Genomic DNA, 20,369 nt, shown 5'->3' on the forward strand with positions numbered 1-20,369 from the left:
GGATAATGTCTAGAGGAAACCTTATTAATGGTACTGTTGAGTGCAAAGGACTTATTAGGAAGGTTGTACTATACCTCCAAGGAAGACTGACATTTGCTCAAAGCACTCTGAATTCTAGTGTTACCAGGGTGTGGTATGAATCAGTTTACTGTTTCCATGATTCATCAGGTACACCAATAATATGGATTGTCATGAATTAGAACATAAAGAACTCAAGTTAAGTGTCTGGTATTTATGTATGTCTTTTTCTGTTGCACCGAGGCAAATATAACTTTTGGAGTATTTGGAGATCAAAAGCAAATTAAAAGTTAAAAAGTTATGTCCACAGTGATTTTCAAGAAGTTCTGTTTCCAGAAATTTCCTGTCCCTTTATATAGAGTACATTTAGCCAATAAATAACTTCTAATGATCTCTACTTCCTGTTCCCAAAACTGAGTCTATAGTAACTTTGTATTGACTGAGTTTGGGTGTTAAATTTATTCTGTAACACAAATGATAATGCTGGGTCAACTGCAAAGCTGGTGTACTTCAAGAACATGGAAATGTTTTCTTAAAATATGCAGAGTTGTTTCTTTAAGGTCCATATGAATATTGTTTATTGACACCACAAATTGAAGACACTTAGAAAGAAGATGGAGATGTACCACTGCCAAATGTTATCAGAGCCATGCAAGGTTTCAATATTGCAGTGCAAATCTGGACCAAAGTTGAGCTTATCCTGATGCTCTCTCTACTGCATCTATTGCAACCAAGTTATTTAAGAAAGATATACCTGCAGTTTACTTGAAAAGATAGCTACATTAAGCTATTAGAAGCCTTTGAAGTGAAGCTGCTGATGAAGAAGTAAGTGACTTACAGTGAACTGTGATGGCTGCTGAAGCAATCATGCTTTTTTTGTCTATCAGGGAGCACTTGTAGTCTCCTGTTGCATTGCGCCTCACATCTGTCAGTGTGTAAGTATTTGAGCTTCTTATTCCTTCGGGCTGTCCCTTTTGATAGAGGCAAAATGTCAGATGATTATACTTGATCGCTACAATGAGAACAGTTGTATTTCTTGATGAAGATAGCATTTTATCAGGTAAGATAAAAAAAGGGAATGTGTTTCATTGATCACACAAAAATAGTACAGTTTGTGTTACCAACATCTGATTCCTGGGCAAATAATTAATATTTTGGATCTAAGGAATTTGAGAGCTGATTTATTTTCTATTGATGACATTTATTTTATTGACAGAATGGCTTTTGCTCGAGTTTCAAGTGCATTTTTAAAAAGTCCAATGTTTTATTTTTATATTTATGCCTTATGTAATTTGACAAAAATATTTGAGGCAGCTTAAAAGGAAATACACCATATATCCAGATTAAAAGAAAAAACACAAAGGAAGGAAAGAAAGAAGGAAGGAAGGAAAGTAAAAAAGAAGAAAGGACAAAATGAGAAGAATGAGAAAGAAAGGGGAAAGGAGGAGAGAGAAGAGAGGGAAAAAATGTCAAAAGAAAAAGAAAAGAAATTAAGAAATTAAGACTAGGAAAAATACAGATGATGTAGGAATAATATATGTTAACAAAGAAAGATATTCAGCAGATATTATTGCAAAAACTGAGACACAAATTTGGCTCTGTCATCCCTGATAGCCAAAGCGGAAACCGAATTAGTTTTAAATTTTCCTTCGCAAATGAAATAAAAACAGCAATTAATTCATCAGGAGAAACAAAGTTTTCTGTCGGCACAAATAAATTACTTATACTAGTCTTCTGAATAATGTAGTGAATGATATTCTTAAGTACTAATGAATACTGTGGTAGATGAAATTTGTAAGCACATCCCTGCAGTAAATGTAACATTGGGTTGCATATGGCTTCCCTCAGTGCGAAAGTGATGTCAAACACAAAGCTACAGGAGTGCAAACAGGCATCCTCAGACAGAGCTCTCTCCTTTTCTGTTTCCAGATCCTTATGACATGCAGAGCACATCGAAGAGGAATTTTCCAAAGTATCCTCTATGCATATAATTTCCTTCAACTATGATATGGAAAAAAGTTGAGGAAATGGCATTTCAAGATTATACATAATGACAAAAAAAAAAAAAAAGAGCCATAGCATTATCCTAAATATAATGTGCAACAGAACTATCCCTACTTCAGATGGTTAGAGGTGTGTTCAGGGCAATGTTGTGGGCAGATTTAGAATCCACATCAGTTCATTCACTGTCTTCAGTTTTCATTTTGTAGTTATCTGCTTCTGAAGAGCAGATTCTTACAGTTTATTTGGTAATTAAATTTTAAGTTTCTGCAATTATGGTTTCCTGTGGTTGACTTTTTTTTTTTTCTCTTTGTCCTTGAAATCTCTCAGCATTGAGAAAAAAGGCAAGAACACTGGCAGGTGCAGAAAAAGCTTCCCCATGAAATTTTATAGGTCGTGTCTCTTGTCCGCAGCAGTAACATTTTTTCTCACTTCATCTATCCATGTAAGAACAATTCTTCATGTCAGCCGGAAGTCAAACAACAGGATAAATTAATAGTCATTCAACTCAAGTAATACTTAAGCACTTACTGGTAAGTAAAACAAAAACTCCTCTGGGGGAGGATTGCCATTTCCTAAGCATTTAAGAGTGATGTTATCCCCTTCTTTGATGGCAGTTTTTGGTGGCAGCACTTGTATTGTCACCTGCTCTGTAGGATCTGTAAGAGTTACAGACACAAGTTAACCATTTTTGTCAAGTACCGCATTACTCTGTGCATACAATGTAAATGACTAAATTATACATAATTTTCTCAAGAAGCTAGTAATGGTAATTGCTTAAATATACCTTTTTATAGAAGGATTGAAGCTAATAGCTACTTGCTACACAAGTACTAATCTTAGTTAGGGCAAACTACAAAGAAACTCTGTTACATCAAAATCAATTTCTTCTTAGCAAAATGTCTTTAACTGAGGAAGGAATGGTGGTAATTATTTTATGTATAAAAGACCATAGGAACAATCAAACTGCATGGCTTTATTATAGGGAAATTTAATTATATATTATACGAATCATACAGTTTGGAAGGACAAAATTCAGCTCAGCTAGCAAGCAGCTAAAGCTATTAGATACAACTGTACCCATATTGCATAATAATACTTCATATGAAATAAAAAGAGGAGACATGAGTTAAACAATACCAACAAGGATTTCCTGCATGCAGGAGAGAAGATCTGCTTAAAAAAAGATGAATCCTACGAACTGAGGGAGACCCTTGACACAATTGACAGGACTGTAAATGTATTATAATTTTGTCCTGTTCATTGGAGCCAAGATGCAACTTTCATTCCATTTTGGTCATATTTATGGAGAAAATAGGGCTAAAGGGTATGCTTCAGCACAGGCTACTGCTCAATAGTAGAATGCTAATGAAATTGAATGCTGGATACAGTGAACCATATCTAGCAAACAGGAAATAAAATGAAGTGGTGCTGGCAGTTAGAAATGATCCACTAATGTATCCATTTGTTATATTGCTGGATAATACAGTGAATAATAAATTTTGAAATCATATAATGCCAAGGTATGTTTTACAGAATGTTTTCCACAAGACTTAATAATTATTGAGGCATGTGTCTATATTTCCAAACTGGTGACACTAAAAATTATCTATAAAAACCTATTTTTTTTTTTTATTAGCTAACAAGTGAAATGAGTAGCTTATATTTTTAGAGGCTTTGTTCTATGTCTTGCAGTCACTTATTTACCTTTCTATAAATAAAGTGCAGATAAAAAACTTAAAGGGTTGTTATAGAAAGTTGTTACAGATTGCTTCGTTGCCTTCTCTCCATGCTTGGGCATCTCTGAATATTTGTCCAGTGTATTCTGAGGTTAAATGGTGATTGATTTAATATACTTCTTATTTGTTTTTCTGGATTTGCCTGAAGTCGTTTCCTAACCAGCAGTTCCCGGTGAGGTTGAAAAGTGAATACAATTTGGTTTTGGTGCACTGCTGACCTTCTGTTTCTGGGCCTCTCTTGCTTTCTTACTTGGCCTTTCTCTGACTAGTGCTCAGGTTTGGCCTGTGGCATGTCATTGTGGCACATCTCTGATCAAGGCTGACACAACAGAACAGCCAGGGATGGCCATCTCCGACTTCTTTCTCTATTTTAAAACTCCACTTCTCTGTGTTCCCTTTTCAACAGGCTCCGCTTTGTATTAGAGAGTCATCAAAGGGTTAATGTGACACATTTGCATTTTGACAGTAACTCTCTGCATGTCCACTAACATGCTTACCTCAAAATTAATGATCCCTTGCTCTGCCTTTGCCCCGACTTTGAATTTTACTCGCCCATTAGTAAATCAGCATTTTGCCCATTACTCTGGCTTTGTCCTTTGCCCTCTCTTATCCATTCATCACCATGTCTTGATGACTAATACTTTACAATATATTTTGGGTCTGATTCTCCCTTTCTATTCTCATTTACACTTCCCTAGTCCATGTCCTAATTAACCTACACCTGAAGCAATGCCATCAAATTTCACTTGGTTCCTCACCTAGAGTCTCCTTCCTTTTGATCCTTTCATATATATTTCCTCTATATCAGTTTTCTGAAGTAGCGCTTTGAATATTACAATGATACTCAAAATCTGTTACACATTCCCAATATGTAAAGATTAAAAATAAAAATTCCTTAGCCTGGTATCCACAGTTTGACTTGAACCCAGCCCAAGTGAGAGTCTTATCTCTTATTCTGCTACATAAACCCCTACAAAATAACTAACACTGTCTACTGAAATTTTCTTTTCATGTATTTATTTATCCTACAGTCCTTCATTTATTCATTTGTTTGGCATTTATTTTGTGCAAACCTTAAGTGCTGGAATTATAAAGTTTAAAACCCTGCCTCAATGAACGTTTCCTTTATTTGTAAGTATACCAAACTTAATAATTAAGAGTATGACCACATAAAACCTGCATGTGACACAAGCATAGGGATCCTGGTAGCCATCGATACAGGAGATTAGGAAGCTTCCTGGAGGAACTGACCCCGGAGCTGGGTTTTGACACATAAATGGGTGTTTGCTAAATGATAAAGGTGGGAAGATGACAGCATGTGCATAGCCATTTAAGTATTACTCTACAGAAGGAATCCGGAAAGTAGAGCAGACCACAGTGGATACAGGCAGTGATGAGGGCTGAGCACTGTATAGGACCATGGCTAAAATGAACTCAAGGCATACTGCAGTGCGGGGAGGCGGAAGGATATTAATCTGAGAGCTCTGGGGGGTCACTGAGAAGTTTTTATCACATTTGTGTTTTAGAAAAATATTTCTGGCCTCAGTTTGGAGGGCAGTTTATTTGGGGGTGAACAGAGAATGGTGGGCAGACAAGATAAATACTATTTTGCAATTCATTGGAAAAATACTACTTTGAAATCCATTGTAGAAATACAGGCAATGAGGAATGGTGGCATAAACCTAAGCAGTGTCAGAAGGCAGAAATCAGATAAAAACAAAGATTAAAGAGCTAGATTCTCTAAAACCTCATTACTGATTGAATAGGGTAAGAAAGGAGTGGACTGGTACATTTTTCTCAAGCTTTCTCAATATGAATTTGCCAATTTTTTTTTTCTTGAAATGGAGTCATCACTCCTTTCCATTTAGCACTCTCCTTCTGTTCTCTGAAGTCTTCCTAGAGCAGTGGTTCTTCACTTGTAGTCCTCAGATCAGCAGCATTAGCACCATCGGGGAATTTGTTACAAATGCAGAGCGTCAAGCACTTTCCTACACCCACTAAATCAGAAACTCAAGGCCAGAGTGCAGTAATCTGTGCTCTAACAAGTCCTTCATGTTTTTCTGATGCACACTACAGTTTGAGAACCACTGTCCTCGGGCACCTGAGCCTTCAAGACTCTTAATACTGAGTTCCTGAGGCTTTTACCTTACAATCTTGCATTGGCAATTTCCTTCTGATGTAGGTGTTTTGCTTCTCTATTGGAGTAGTACACTCCTTGAATGCGAGGACTGTCTTAAACTGCTTCTTCGTGCTTCGCATTTTCACCATGAAGCCCAGCACTGCGTACACTGTGGCTTCTCAAAAGCCACGCCAAGTGCACCTTACACAGCCAGCATGATAAAATCATTTTCTTCGCATCCATTCAAGGATTTCTCTGTCTACCCAACTCTGTATGCCTCACACTCACAGATATTTCTGTTCCTTCTGAAGCCAGTTTCCCAATTCTTATTACTTATCTTGATGTTCTCTCCTGTCTTGTACACCTACACTTACACCAATATGGTTCATTTCCAATTGGATATTTCTAACAGAAAGAATTCTGGGCCGGGCATGGTGGCTCACACCTGTAATCTCAGTACTTTGGAAGGCTGAGGTGGGCAGATCACCTGAGGTCAGGAGTTCAAGACCAGCCTGGCCATTATGGTGGAACTCCACCTCTACTAAAAATACAAAAATGAGCAGGGTGTGGTGGCATGCGCTTGTAATCCCAGTTACTTGGGAGGCTGAGGCAGGAGAATCACTTGAACTCAAGAAGTGGAGGTTGGAGTGAGCCAAGACTGAGCCACTGCACTCCAGCCTGGGTGACAGGGTGAGACTACATCTCACAATATTGTTCTTTAGACCGGTATAAAAAAAAAAAAAAAGAAAGAAAGAATTCTGCCTTCACCAAAAAAAAAAAAAAAAAAAAAAAGGTTTGATTTTAGATAAGCTATACATAATGATATACTAATTTCTTGGATTTAAATCAAGTTGAAACTTATTTCCCAAGTTTAAGGCAAAACTACCTCTTAATATTAGGGCAACTTTGGAAGAATTTCACCTTTGTTCCCGTGTAAGATATTGTGCCCTAGGGAACCCAAAAGAGAAATGTAGGTGAGGTGATACTCTCGAAAGGCTCAGCAGGCATTCCTGGCTTTTCTCTAAAATAGATGTAGAAGAGCTAGGTTACTCTAGAACACATACCAGTACCACAAAAATTTTAGATAAATTGATAATAATAAGGAGAAAATCATTTATTGCATTTTCCCCCCAAATATGTTTTCTTTTTAGACAGAGTCTCGGTCTGTCGCCCAGGTTGGAGTGCAGTGGCGCGATCTCGGCTCACTGCAAGCTCTGCCTCCTGGGTTCACGCCGTTCTCCTGCCTCAGCCTCCCAAGTAGCTGGGACTACAGGCGCCTGCCACCTCGCCCGGCTAATTTTTTGTATTTTCAGTAGAGATGGGGTTTCACCATGTTAGCCAGGATGGTCTTGATCTCCTGACCTCGTGATCTGCCCACCTTGGCCTCCCAAAGTGCTGGGATTATAGGCGTAAGCCACCGCGCCCGGCCTTCCCCCCAGATATCTTCAGCTCTATGTTTATATTCTGATAATGACCATATAGTAATAATAATGAAGTACTTAATAATGACAATTTAATGTGTGATGTAGTATGTTATTTTTGATTTGTGATTTCACTTACTCTCTATAACAACTCTATCAGTTAGGTGTTATATTTTTCCCATTTCAAAATAAGAAAACTGAGACGTAGAGTAGTTAAGCTGCTTTTCAAGAAATGGTAGTTGATAATGCTGGGACTAGACTGCCAGCATTTTTGCTCCCAATCATTAGATTATCTTGGCACCTGTCTTACAAGGAAAGCACAGTAATGGAGAAAAAGATTCTATTCTAATATCTACAGCTAATTTAGGGCAAGACTCTGTGCCTCACTTTACTAACTAAAATAATGAAGTTAAAACAGATGACCATAAAGATTCCTTTGTAGACAAATACTCTGTTTCAAATACATGATTTGGTTAAGTAAAATGTCTTGTAATACAACATCCTATCAAACTTATGCAATTGATCTCATTATTAAAATAAATTTCTTCATTAAAATGGTAATCTCTTATTTAGAAAGCCAGTCAGTCATAAGTCTGTATTTGTCTGTCATTCATCCAGAAAATGATCAGTTAGAAAACTTATCTTTAAGGAATTTAGTGTGTAGTGGAATTCAGAAGAGACACTTATAGATAAAAAGTAGAGAGTGAAAGATATTATAGGATGGATAAATGTTTATTCATGCTATGATCTCCTAAAGAGGAAGAGATTATTTGGGTGCCATCAATTTGGGGTACGGATTGGAAGCAGAATTCAAAGAGTAATTGGATTGGGACCTCAAAGATTAATAGCATTTGAATATTATTTCTAATACATTAAATAACATAATTATATATTGAATTACTTACAGTAAATATCAAATACTGCCTGTTCAGAATGAACTGTTTTCTGGCCAGATGGTCCATAATATGTCACAGAGCAGGTGAATGGCATTTGTATGTCAGCCTTGGTTGTCTTGTACTCCAGGGTGGAAGTCATGGTATAGAGCTGAGTCACTGGGTCCATTTCCTTTTTAAAAATTATGACCACCGCTGAAGAAAATAAAGAACACTGATGATAGGGTCTTTCATCTGACAATCACAATCCTAAACGAAACAGCACCACACCTTTGAAAAGTGTTTTTTTTCCTTCTAACTCTATTTAGCAGGAGAGAAAATTGACATGTAGTGAGGTTAGATGTCGTTTCAAAACCATGAATCAGAGACACAGAAATAGAATCCTGGAATCCTATTTCCCACTCACTTTAATTAACTTCTAGTCATGCCATATACAGAAATTATTTTCTCTGCTCTTGATTCTTCTGTACAAGGGCTGAAAATGGTGTTTAAAAAATCACGTATTAATTTAGTACATACTTAAAGTAACAGAGCATAAGAGTCACAGCTCAAAAGAGGGCAACATATTTAGATCCTGAATAGTTTAAAGTGGGGGTCTCCAGCCCCCAGGACTGGTACTGGTCCACACAGCAGGAGGTGAGCGGTGGACAACCACAAGAAGCTTCTTTTGTATTTAGAGCCACTCCCCATGGCTTACATTACTGCCTGAGCTCCTCCTGTCAGATCAGCTGTGGAATTAGGTTCTTACAGGAATGCAAATCCTGTTGTGAACTGCGCATATGAGGGATCTAGGATGCATACTTGTTATGAGAATCTGACACCTGATGATCTGTCACTGTCTCCCATCACCCCTAGATGGGACTGTCTGGTTCCAGAAAAACAAGCTGAGGGCTCTCACTGATTCTACATCATGGTGAGTTGTATAATTATTTCATTTTATATCACAATGTAATAATAATAGAAATAAAGTACCCAATAAATGTAATGCCTGTAAATCATCCTGAAACCATCCCCCCACCCCGATTCAAAGAAAAATTGTCTTCCATGAAACCAGTTCCTGGTGCCAAAAGGGTTGGAGACCACTGGCTTAAAGAATACCTAGAAAAAAGAAAGTCAGAACAGGTCCTCTGAATGTACTCCCTGTCCCCCTGCCCTCATACCCACCTCCTTCAAGGGGATGTAGCACTTTTCCGTTCCTGTACCATGTGATGTTGCCATCTGGATAACTGTCTTCTGAAATACAGTCACCCAACTGCAAAATAAAAAGGCAATATTACTACCTCAGTTCAATCAAGGGCTGTCAATTTGGAAACTCCAGAAACTTAGGCAATGCAGAGTTATTCCAAAGGTTTCTTGACCCGTTTATTTTCCAATACTGACAAAAGACTGAATATATGCTCTCTGGTATAAAAACAACGTCTTTTTAAGACATTTTGAACAGTTGTATTTGAAAATATAGTTTTGACCATTTTAAAATGTGCAATAAATGGTGTCACTATTATAAAATCACATTCATTTGAAAGCATTGCCAAATTCATTTTGACACTATTCATTTTTAACATTAACCAAATAACATTACTCTATTAACATTGACTATTACCATGAATCATACATCTTCATATGGAAGAATAATTTGGTGTTAAAATGGGGCTGCCTCTCCAGTTTCATACTACGTATATTTCAAGACAATATATATTATCATGCTCTATAATTCCCCTCACTTTCTTTAAATGTATTTTAACTTTAATATTTGGTATTCATCAAATAATTTTATGCAGTAAAATTTAATCTGATGCAAAGAATGTAGGACTTGGGTTTCCACCTCCCAGCAAAGGAAAACTTTGGTATTTTCGTTAGATTATTATTCAATACGGAACTCCAAATTTGTCCCCCACTTTAATACTGCTTCCCTTCACACATCTGCTAATGAGTTGTTCAAATCTGATCTCACCTCTTTATTTCAATCTTTCAATAGTTTAATTTGCCAACAGAATAAAGTCCAAACTCCCTATTTAGTATGTAAGATTTGTCATGATCCAGCTTTCCTTTGCCTCTCCAGATTGATCTCTTTCAATCCTTTCTTGCTTTCTGTCTTGGCACCCAGTTTCATCAATGCCAAAACTTGCTGTTTCCCAAACACACCGTTCTCTTTCACATCCTATTATTTCATATTGTTGGAAAGCCCTTTCTACCTTTGGCTTGGCAAAAATCTATTCAACTTTCATCATTGTCTCTCTATGTTTTTTCTACACAGGGTCTTGCTCTGTCACCCACAATGGAATGCAATGGTGCCCACACGGCTCACTGCAGTTTTGACCTCCTAGGCTCAAGCAATCCTCCCACATCATCCTACCAAGCAGCTGGGACCACTATGCCCAGCTAACTTTTCAATATTTTTTATAAACAAGGTCTTGCCATGCTGCCCAGGCTGGTCTCGAATTCCTGGGCTCAAGTGATCCTCCCACCTTAGCCTCCCAAACTGCTGGGCTTACAAGCATGAATCACGCCAATTGGCTTCATCTTTCTATTAATCCATTAATTCAAATAAGAATGACTCCTCTTTTCAGAAATGAGCCCACCTTCCTTGATGTCCCCTTGGTCACCTGAGACTGTGAGCATGTTGTACCCTCTGTGCCTTGTGCATAATTTCTGATTGGTAGCTGCAACACTGTCATCTCCACAAGAGCAAAGCCTATCTCATTTGTCCTGGAATGTAAGGTCAGAAGAAGGCACTTCCAACACTGGGCTAAATAAAGGTATTAATCAAAACCAATTCTTACCTTTTTTAGCTGCTCTGTTTCGAGAAACAGTGCTTTGCTTACAATTTCAGGTTTAGATGGTTGCTCTAAAGTTAAGCAGAGAAAGATTTTAAGTACGTATGTAAGAAAAATGAGACTTCTGTGATTTGATTTCCAGCAGAAACAATTCATTTACTCAATACAGAAGAATAGGCAACAGAATAAAAATAGATTTCGTTATACAATCTGGACTTAGGGAGTCTATAGGCCTATCCCTTTCAAATATTTACTATCTTAAATATTATTTTCAGCGCTTGTAATTCCTTTGAATAAAATATCAATAACGTTTTCTGAATGCTTTATAAATAGTGAATATGGATTTGATAGTGAAACGGAATAGGATATATCCTATATAGGATATATTGTCTCTAATTTAGTACCATGAGCACTTCTTACTTATCAGTAACTTCCAGCTCATTCAGTGAAGACATTAATTTACATGAACCAGAATCACAAAGGGACTTGTTTAAAATTCAGATTTCTGAGCCCTATTTGGCCTACTGAATCAGAATTCCTGAAAAACAAAATCCCATAACTCTACATTTTAAACAAGTTTCTAGGGGATTCTCAGTCACCATAAAGTTTGAGAAACACTGTTCTAAAATCATGGGAAATAGAAAGCAAGTGAAGGAATTTATAAACCCAAATTTCTGAAATATCTCTAACTTTACCTCTTAAGCCAAGTCACAATATGAAACTGTAAATGTGAGAAAATCTTTCAAATGTGGAACCTGAGATGATGGACAAAAACATTTTAAATATAGGAAGTTCTAAGAAACATAAATTTTAATAAAAACTTCAGGAGCAATTGATTAAAAGTTGCAGCAACAATTTATTACTTACACTGATTTTAAGTTATTTTATTCTTAGCTGCTATTTTCTATCAATGATGGATTTTGCGCTTTTTAAATAGCTCCAACAATTTGTTTACACAAAAAGTATATTGCCTCATTGTCACTGATTTTTGTGAGTCTCATGGACCAAAATTATTTTATTTTCTTATAAAAAAATGTATTTAAGGCATCAGCTACTTTTTCTTTTATAGTCTTATTGTTTACCAACTAATACTTTTAATTTTGATTACCAAACTAAATTGGCTTTTGTATAATTATTATTCCATTTGTAATTCAGTTATTAGACATGTTACCTCCCCAGATCATTATAGAAAACAAGGAAAATGACAAAATGTCTCTGGGGTAGCAAAATGAATATCTTTAGACTGTATGAGAAACAAATATAACCTTCTTTAGGTTAATATCTAGAGTTAATTTCCCCTCATATATATGTTTTATATTAGATATTAGAATAATGAACAAAAATAATAAATCCTCCCATGTGTTAAACTCATGTACTTTATAACAGGGCCTACTTAACTATTAATTCTAGAAATATTCACAGTGATGATTTCTAGTTTCCAAGTACACTGATTGGGAACAAAACATAAACAGAATAGAACAATAGAAAAAATAGATCTAGAAAAATAGAAAGACACAACAGAGGCGATTAACGTTAACACAAACTAGAAGTGACACCTGACGACCTGATTTGTAGGATGGTGACCATAAAATGACAAAAAGTTGATCAAGAAAAAAAGCTTCTCAAAATAGGCACCAGTTTCTGGGAAACATATTGTGTGGGGGTTAAAGTCTTTCACATCAGAGTAAACCTTGTCATTATCGCTATTCTAGTAGAATGTTATTAATGTTCATAATTGCAACTCTGAGTTATTGATGAGACACTGAATCTTATTTGGAATCCATGTCTTAAAAAGGCAAATATATCTAATACATTTTGAGAGAAGGATGCATCTGAAATATTTAAACAAAAATAAAATTCTTGGGGTGTAAGTAAGTCAAAGTTTTCTGGAAACTCAAATCAGTTATTTAGTGACACCCTCTTTGAGAGCTCAATAGATGTAAAGTATGTGGTTAATTTATGTGGCTAATCAAGAATCAAAATGAATGAAAAAAAGGTAAAGACGTTCTTAGTTTCTCCTTCAAGAGTATTATCCCTGGAATAAGTGGTGATATTCAGCAATTCTCCCCATAAATTTAAGTTCTAAATACACAGATTTGGTAGGTCGCTTTGCCAAGTTTCACTACATTCCAGTTCACCAAAGTAAAATATCAAGACTGTTGAGCACATACTCTTTCTCTAATAGAAAATATATATCTTTACTTTGCTTTATAAGCCTTGTGATGTTTTATCAATGCACCCATAATCATAAACACTTTGTATTTCGATCTTTGGTCCTTTACTCTTGGTCATATGTGTTTTCTTGCCATAAATGCTTTATAAAATTCCTCATTTTTTTCAATGAAATGAAACTGTAGCAAATCTAAGGAAACCTGATGAAAGGATGTTTAAAGTTTAATCCTGTTTACATTATGATTCATCTCTTTATTTGGAAAAGAGGGTCACAGTGAGTATTGTGAATGTAATGGTAATACTTATTTCATTTTCCTGAGTTATTTTCTCCTTAAATGTTTGTTTCGAGCCCTCTATATTAACTATGTATCTTGAATGTAATTTTCTTTTACATTAGGTTGTAACAATTGATGGGTATTAGTTGGAGGACCATAAAAGAGGACATGTACATTTTAGCAAAATTGCATATTGATTCCAAAGTGTTAAAAAATAGTCTATGTGAATTATGTCTTAACATGACTCAAGGATTCATAACCAAGTACATAATTGAAAGGAAAAGCAATGCTACAAATTTACTTGCATCATTAAAGTAATTTAGTCAAGTGTAATGATTGAAGCCAAATTTTGCTTCTGAATCTTCTTGACTGAGTTTCTCTATATCACTCAACTGAATATTTATCAAATGGAAAAACCATGCCTTTGTTTATTTTATTTTTTTTGCTGACCTGGCTATCTTAAGTAGTTAGAAGCTATAATAGGGTCACACTATAGTAGTTTAAAATTATAGAATAGAGAGATTAAAAATATCTTACAATGTTTATTCTGAATCTGATAGTTTACAAGGTGTGTGTGTGTGTGCGCGCACGCACACAGATGTGTGTGTTAGAGACGGAGGCAGCTGATATTCATGGCAACATGTAGTATGTGCCAATATCTTGGCAATGATATATAATGCTAAGTCTCAAATGATTTCTTTTTTAAATACTTTTGTTTTAAGCTCGGGGGTACAAATGCAGGTTTGTTACATAGATAAAGTTGTGTCATGGGGGTTTGTTGTACAGACTATTTCATCACCTAGGCATTAAGCCTAGTAGTACCTATTAGTTATTTTTCCTGATCCTCTTCTTCTTCCTACCCTTCTTCCTCTGAAAGGCCCCAGTATGTGTTGTTTTCCTTTATGTGTCCATGTGTTCTCATCACTTAGCTCCCACTTACAAGTGAGAACATGCAGTATTTAGTTTTCTGTTCCTGTGTTAACTTGCTATGGATAGTGGCTTTCAACCAAATAAATTGTAGGGCTCTCACTAATATCCATTAAGGGCTGATCGTATATAGTGAAAAGTTAAGCTACATGTAATATTTAGTGCCAATTAAAACATTTCATAAATAGTGCCCTTACTTTTCCCTCTACTTCTTTTTGTTTTACATCATCTGCAGAGTTATACAGGAGATTTAATAGCTGGAGAAGAAAGAAATTGTGGTAAGGGGCTGGGGAGTGGTCAGAAAGAAATATACTGAAATAGATAGCTCTTTTTGTTCTGATAACCAGACTACTGCTAGTAAGAGCTATGAACATTAGCCTTCAGAGATTCTAAAAATCAGCACAGTACTAAAATGTATATTTTTTGGCATCCAGCCAGCTCATAGCAAGGTGAGAATGTAGTGAAGAAGGCACAACTGCTCTGTATCACCCCCAGTGTTCTAGTATTACTGTAAAAACCCACACATAGGATAGCTCAATTTAATAAGAGAGGAGAGCAAGTGAAGGCAGATGTAAATGGTCGTTGTTGACTCAGAACTGCTCCTCCCAGTACTTTGTCAGCAATCACCCCTCATAAATCATGAAGTACTTCAAGCAAACTACTGTGGGCAAAAGGTATCTTTTATATTTAAATAATCAAAATGAAACATCTGGTGTAGATCTCATTGTTAAACAGATCATTTTCTGCGTCATCGCCCCTCGACACCCCCCAAAATTTTACTTTTAAGTTGAATGACTTTTAGGAGGAGGGTGAAAGCAAAGACACTTACTTCTGATAAAGCAGTCGGAACAGTATTCAAATGGGAGGAATCCAAATAAAAGTTCTGAAATACCTCTGTGTGAAGTCACTAAACCCGGCCCATCATCATAAGACCCGGTCCATATGTACCACAGAGCAGACTCCATGTCCCCAATACCACAGAGAACCACCAGAGTAGACTAGACTTGCAATTAGCATGGGGTGTGGCTTTCAAACATTTTTAGAGCTGGAGACACTCCTCCCTTTTTTTTTTCCATGAACAAATTATCATGAAAAACTTTGAAATGTTGACTAGATCGAAGTCTCATTCATCAGGTAGAAATAGTTCCTCACTTTCCTCAGCTGTCTTCATTAACTCCTGAAGATCCTAGCAGCAGAATGGGAAAACTTCCTGTCTCATCCAAAGTATTCATTTTACTGATGAGGAGTGAATCTTAGCCCCAGACTGGCGAGGTGACTTGCCCAAAGTCAGAAATTGGCAGCAGATCTCATAAAGTAAGGTCTCCTGGTGACCTGCTCAGTGACAGCTCCATCTCACCACCAACAGCCTTCTGGCTCTCTGGGTACCCATTTGACTTCTAGACCTTTTTCACAAGCACTAGAATGAATCTTTGGGCACCTTTAAAGGTTGACACTTGCTTCTGAATGGTTTTATTAACCTCAAATGTGCACTAAATAAAAACACGGTTTGATTTTGATGCCATTCAACTAAAAGAAAAAAGCTGATTAGTGGTGACTAAGAAAGCCACTTATTTGGATTTGGGCTGATTTATAGGTATGGTTTCTTGCATATGAGGAATAGCTTAAAATTAAACAAGCAAACCTACATTAAAGATAGCAAGGTCATTCGCCAGGGGCTCTAGTTTGAATAAAAACATTTTGACTTAGCTCTCATATGAGGATGGCAATCAGCAGCAGCCTGATCTGAGACTGGCTCCATTAACCACACTTGATTCTATGGTACACGGTGCACGTTGCTAGGTGATTCAACAGAGGGAAAAAGAGGACTGATTGATGGGCTTAGTAACTCTTAAGTGACTGCAATATATACATGCAGAGAATGAAAGTCTCCCTGTCACAGCTACTTTTTTGCTTCACAGAAAGTGACCCAAAGTAAATTCAATGAAAACAAAACAAAACAAAACAAAACAAAACCGAAGCCCCTATATGCTTTTTGTAAACACTGTCTTTATAGTAAGTTCTGCTGTTCATTCTACTGGATTTGGAGGGTCTCACGATTTCTAGTATAAAACACCATTTTCAAGAGTGTGTAACTTGTCTATGTAAATTCTCCCTGGCCCACATCCTGGAATGCAAATTCTGTTTCTGAGAATCACTTTGTTTTCAACAACATCAAAAAGAGAAGGGAGTAGGCGGGTGCTGGCGGTAGGTGGGGTGTGAGTTTGTTTTCACAATTATAGAAATTCCCTGTATTCCAAATCAGCTTATAAATTTATTGACTTAGGCCAACTGATATTTTTTCAGATTTCTGAAAAAATCAGATTTGGGCTGATTTATAGGTATGATTTCTTGCATATGAAGAATAGCTTAATGCTTTTTTTTAAAAAAATGTTTTGATAACTGTCACAAACAATTCTTCCAAATGAAACCAACTGAATTTTCTCAACTCCCTTGTATATTACCATCTCGATGTAGGAAAATTTTAACACCTTAAAAATGAAACCTGACAATGACAAATTAATACACATAATCATTAGAATGCTGCGACTTAACCTCTGTACCTACTGTGGTCCATTTTTGATGACTGGTTATATTATGACATTATAACTTTCACCAAAAAACTTTTTGATTACTCGCTTTAGAAAAGTGTCCTGAGCAGTGCACTATTCATCTTTCTAATAACGTGAAAGTGAAATAGAAGAAAAGAAAAAAAAAAAAATACATGGGCCACTGGCAAATGTAGGATGCAGACTATTTGGGATGTTTTATGGAAACGAGCATGACTGCAAACACTTGGTACTTAGTTTGATTCATAAAACGATCGAGAAGCGTGGATGGTTTCTGGAAAGTGCCTTCTAAGCTGAAAGGTAATTAACTGAAACATGTAATATGCTTTTACAAGGTTCTTCTGGGGAACAAAGGTTTCCTTTGATAGTATAAGCATGCGTTGAATCTGCATCATAAGCCCAGAGGAGCTTTGAAGTCCATATAAATACTTGAGGGACAGACCTACTTAATTGCGTAGGCTATTACAAGAGAAACAGGAAAAATCCATAGTTACTTGCTGCAGTTGGAAGGCCCTCTGGGTTTCTTTCTTCCCTATTTATTTTAATAATTTCTAGGTGCTGTCAAGTTATCAGAAAGCAGAGGGGGAAAAGTTGTAAAGTGAAACCTTCTTCCCTAATTAAAAAAGACTGAAAGACTGGCATTCTGAAACTTTTGAGACCTGTTTCTTTCCCTGTAGTGTCTAAAATATTGTGAAGTAACAGAGGTGGGACTTTTAATTTGAGTTTTAAAAGATGAAATGCTTTAATTATAACTTCTCAAGTCATTCATTTGCACAGCTGTTTGCACAATAACATTAACTATATGCTATCATTATGCAAATAATTTTGTCATAGTGACTATAATTATTCCAAGTTTCTTCTACAATTTTCTCTTCTTCTATCCCTACTCTACTTTCTCCCCTTGGTGTATCCCACATAAGCATTCAGGTTGTGGTGAGTTTTTGAAATTTTAGGACAATTTTCTAAACCGAGTGAATACTTTTTGAAATCTCAATCAATAACTAATCAATAAAGGTCAGGATGGAAATGTATCTGTATCTCTAATATATATAATATATAAAATGTTTATATGGATATATAGGATACTTATATATGTGGATATATATAAATGGAAAACTTAGATCTCTGTTAAAGTGTAGTTTGAATTTGCTTATGTTTTATGTTATATGTCAAAATGGCAATTTCATATGGTTCAGCCAAATACATGTGTATGTATGCATGATATACATGATTATACATGTATCATATATCTATGTATGTATCACACAACACTTATTTGTACATGTCGGTAAAAGTTAAGATCATGTGCTAGTTATCAGTAGTAGTATTTCATATCATAGTTCATGACATTTTTACATGACAAAGCAACAGAGAATATCATTTTAGTTCCTCACTGCAAATCTCCTATTTGAATTCATACTCTTTGTTTTCCTTGCTGATATTATACACGAGCAGAATGAAGATCTCCTTAAGTCCCCTTATATAGATACCTGCTATAGAGACACTACAGAGAGTTCAGTCTTCTTTCTAAAGAGCATGGTCTGGTACTGGCCATTGATCCCACTTAGCAGTGACACTGCTGCAGACTACTTACTGAACACCTTGACTATTGTAGGTGCTTCAAACACGTTGTCCTCAGTTACTAGCATGCACACAAATCTCTTTTCATCACTGATCCTTGCATTACTGATAGACAAAGTGTAGTTTTCTGAGAGGCTCAATCTGTCTTTGTATTCTGGTACATCGTCGTACTGCACACTTTTCTTTGTAGAGGACCTGAAGGCAATAAATACAGGGGAGCCATCGGGCTTTTCCTAAAAATTAAAATAATAATACATTTTAAACACAAGCGTATTCAGATGTTTCAGGATTACATTCAAAATAACATTTCCTTGGCCATATTCTACCAATATCTATATTTTTTGTCTACGAAGAATAATTTTGTATACAATTCTCACGTAAATATTTGATTACAGAAAATTCTTCATAAGAGAGAGCTGTAAGATCTTTTACAGGTATCAATTTATATGAGTAAAAATGAAAGGGTAGAGCTCTAGGAATCTGAGATTTTTTTTTTCACCGAGAGGATAGAACTAGTAACTGTTTTGAAACTTACATGGGCTGTATATGTTTAATATAAAATAAAACATAGATAAATGCAAACAAAGGTACAAAATGATGTTCAGATAACCATCACGGCAGGCATACACTTGAGCTGCAAATACTAATTAGGATATTTTGGGCAATTACCTTTGGAATCTTCTTTACTTTAATCCACATATTTTAAACGTCCACACCTCTAACCAAAACTGTTGTAGCTGACCTTTATACATAGAATAGTTTAACCAATCTTGATGGAGAAATAGTATTTACCCTTGTAAAATATTATGTCCATTAAGGAATGAATCAGATTAACTAACACAACCCATAGCTTTGCTGAATCTTAACAATGAGCTCAAAAGGCTTTCATACAAAACTTATCACCAAAATAAGATATACTCGGCACACACAATTATGCCAAGGCATATAATGCATTTCTTCCTCTGGTCGCACAAAAATTCTCTCATCTAATAAGCAATTTAATCAAAAATCGGGGGCATTCCCTCCTTTATGTACCACACAAGACCTTTGAGAAAATTAAATGTGATATATGTTATAGTCCATGAGAAATTTTAAGATTCCAAGGAGGATTAAGTTTTAAGAATTAATAATATCAACTACTAAGTTAATATTGGAGTCCAAAAGTTTTATTTGCTTAAATATCTGAATATATTAATAACATTCTTCTTAACTCTTTTAGATTTATCACAGGTTTACAATGCAAATCCTCATCTTAAGTCATTCCTTCATTATGCAAAGTATATTAGACCACTACCTTATTCGTTCCCTTAGGCAATAAACAACAGTTACTAATTTTTGAGCACTTAACTATATGGCAGATGTTTTCTTTGGGCTTTCTATGCAGTAATTAGTTTAATATTCATAACAGCCTTATAAGTTAAACTTAAATATTAGCCTCATCTACAGACTAGACGATGGAGGCTGAGTTTGGTTAAATAACTTCCTAAGGTCTTGGCTGGGAAATCTTAGCAGAGCAAAAATTTGAGCTTAGAGCTTGGTCTTATTATGTTTACACTGCACCACTCTTGATAGCCTTCAATCCCTCTTCTGCACCAGGCACTATGACAGATAATGGTGAGGAGGTTTCAGGAGTAGGGCTGGGAGGAGTGGACAGGGAGCTATGATCTCCATTCATAGGGAATTTACAATATGACCCAGAAATCAGGTCATTTCTTCTCTATGTTTACTTCAGCTAATTTTTCCAAAACTTTCTTTTGTCTTTTAGGTGGTTACATTAAATTAGAGCATATATGCTATTTCTGCAAATCAAGATTGACTTTAGAGCATATAGTGCCTCAAATGTATCTCAGTGTATTGCTGAAGTCTTTTGCTTAACTAAGAA

General features: G+C 36.0%; 1 protein-coding gene across 3 annotated transcripts in view; it reads right to left on the minus strand.

Moving 5' to 3' along the window:
* Window positions 1-20,369, minus strand: part of ALCAM (activated leukocyte cell adhesion molecule) — a 209,835-nt gene that overhangs the window by 33,354 nt on the left and 156,112 nt on the right. For 2 of the 3 annotated variants that reach the window (XM_023212407.2, XM_023212416.2), the window contains exons 3-8: window positions 18,501-18,720; window positions 10,972-11,036; window positions 9,356-9,443; window positions 8,204-8,386; window positions 2,551-2,678; window positions 857-989 (exon numbers count right to left, since the gene is read on the minus strand). In XM_023212407.2, the coding sequence (XP_023068175.1) occupies window positions 857-989; window positions 2,551-2,678; window positions 8,204-8,386; window positions 9,356-9,443; window positions 10,972-11,036; window positions 18,501-18,720 (817 nt within the window). Of the gene's footprint in view, window positions 1-856; window positions 990-2,550; window positions 2,679-8,203; window positions 8,387-9,355; window positions 9,444-10,971; window positions 11,037-15,168; window positions 15,350-18,500; window positions 18,721-20,369 lie in introns of those variants that run through there. The other variant, XM_023212425.3, reaches the window with a different exon arrangement.

This window comes from Piliocolobus tephrosceles, chromosome 2 (genome assembly GCF_002776525.5).
Source record: "Piliocolobus tephrosceles isolate RC106 chromosome 2, ASM277652v3, whole genome shotgun sequence".
Lineage (NCBI taxonomy): Eukaryota > Metazoa > Chordata > Mammalia > Primates > Cercopithecidae > Piliocolobus > Piliocolobus tephrosceles.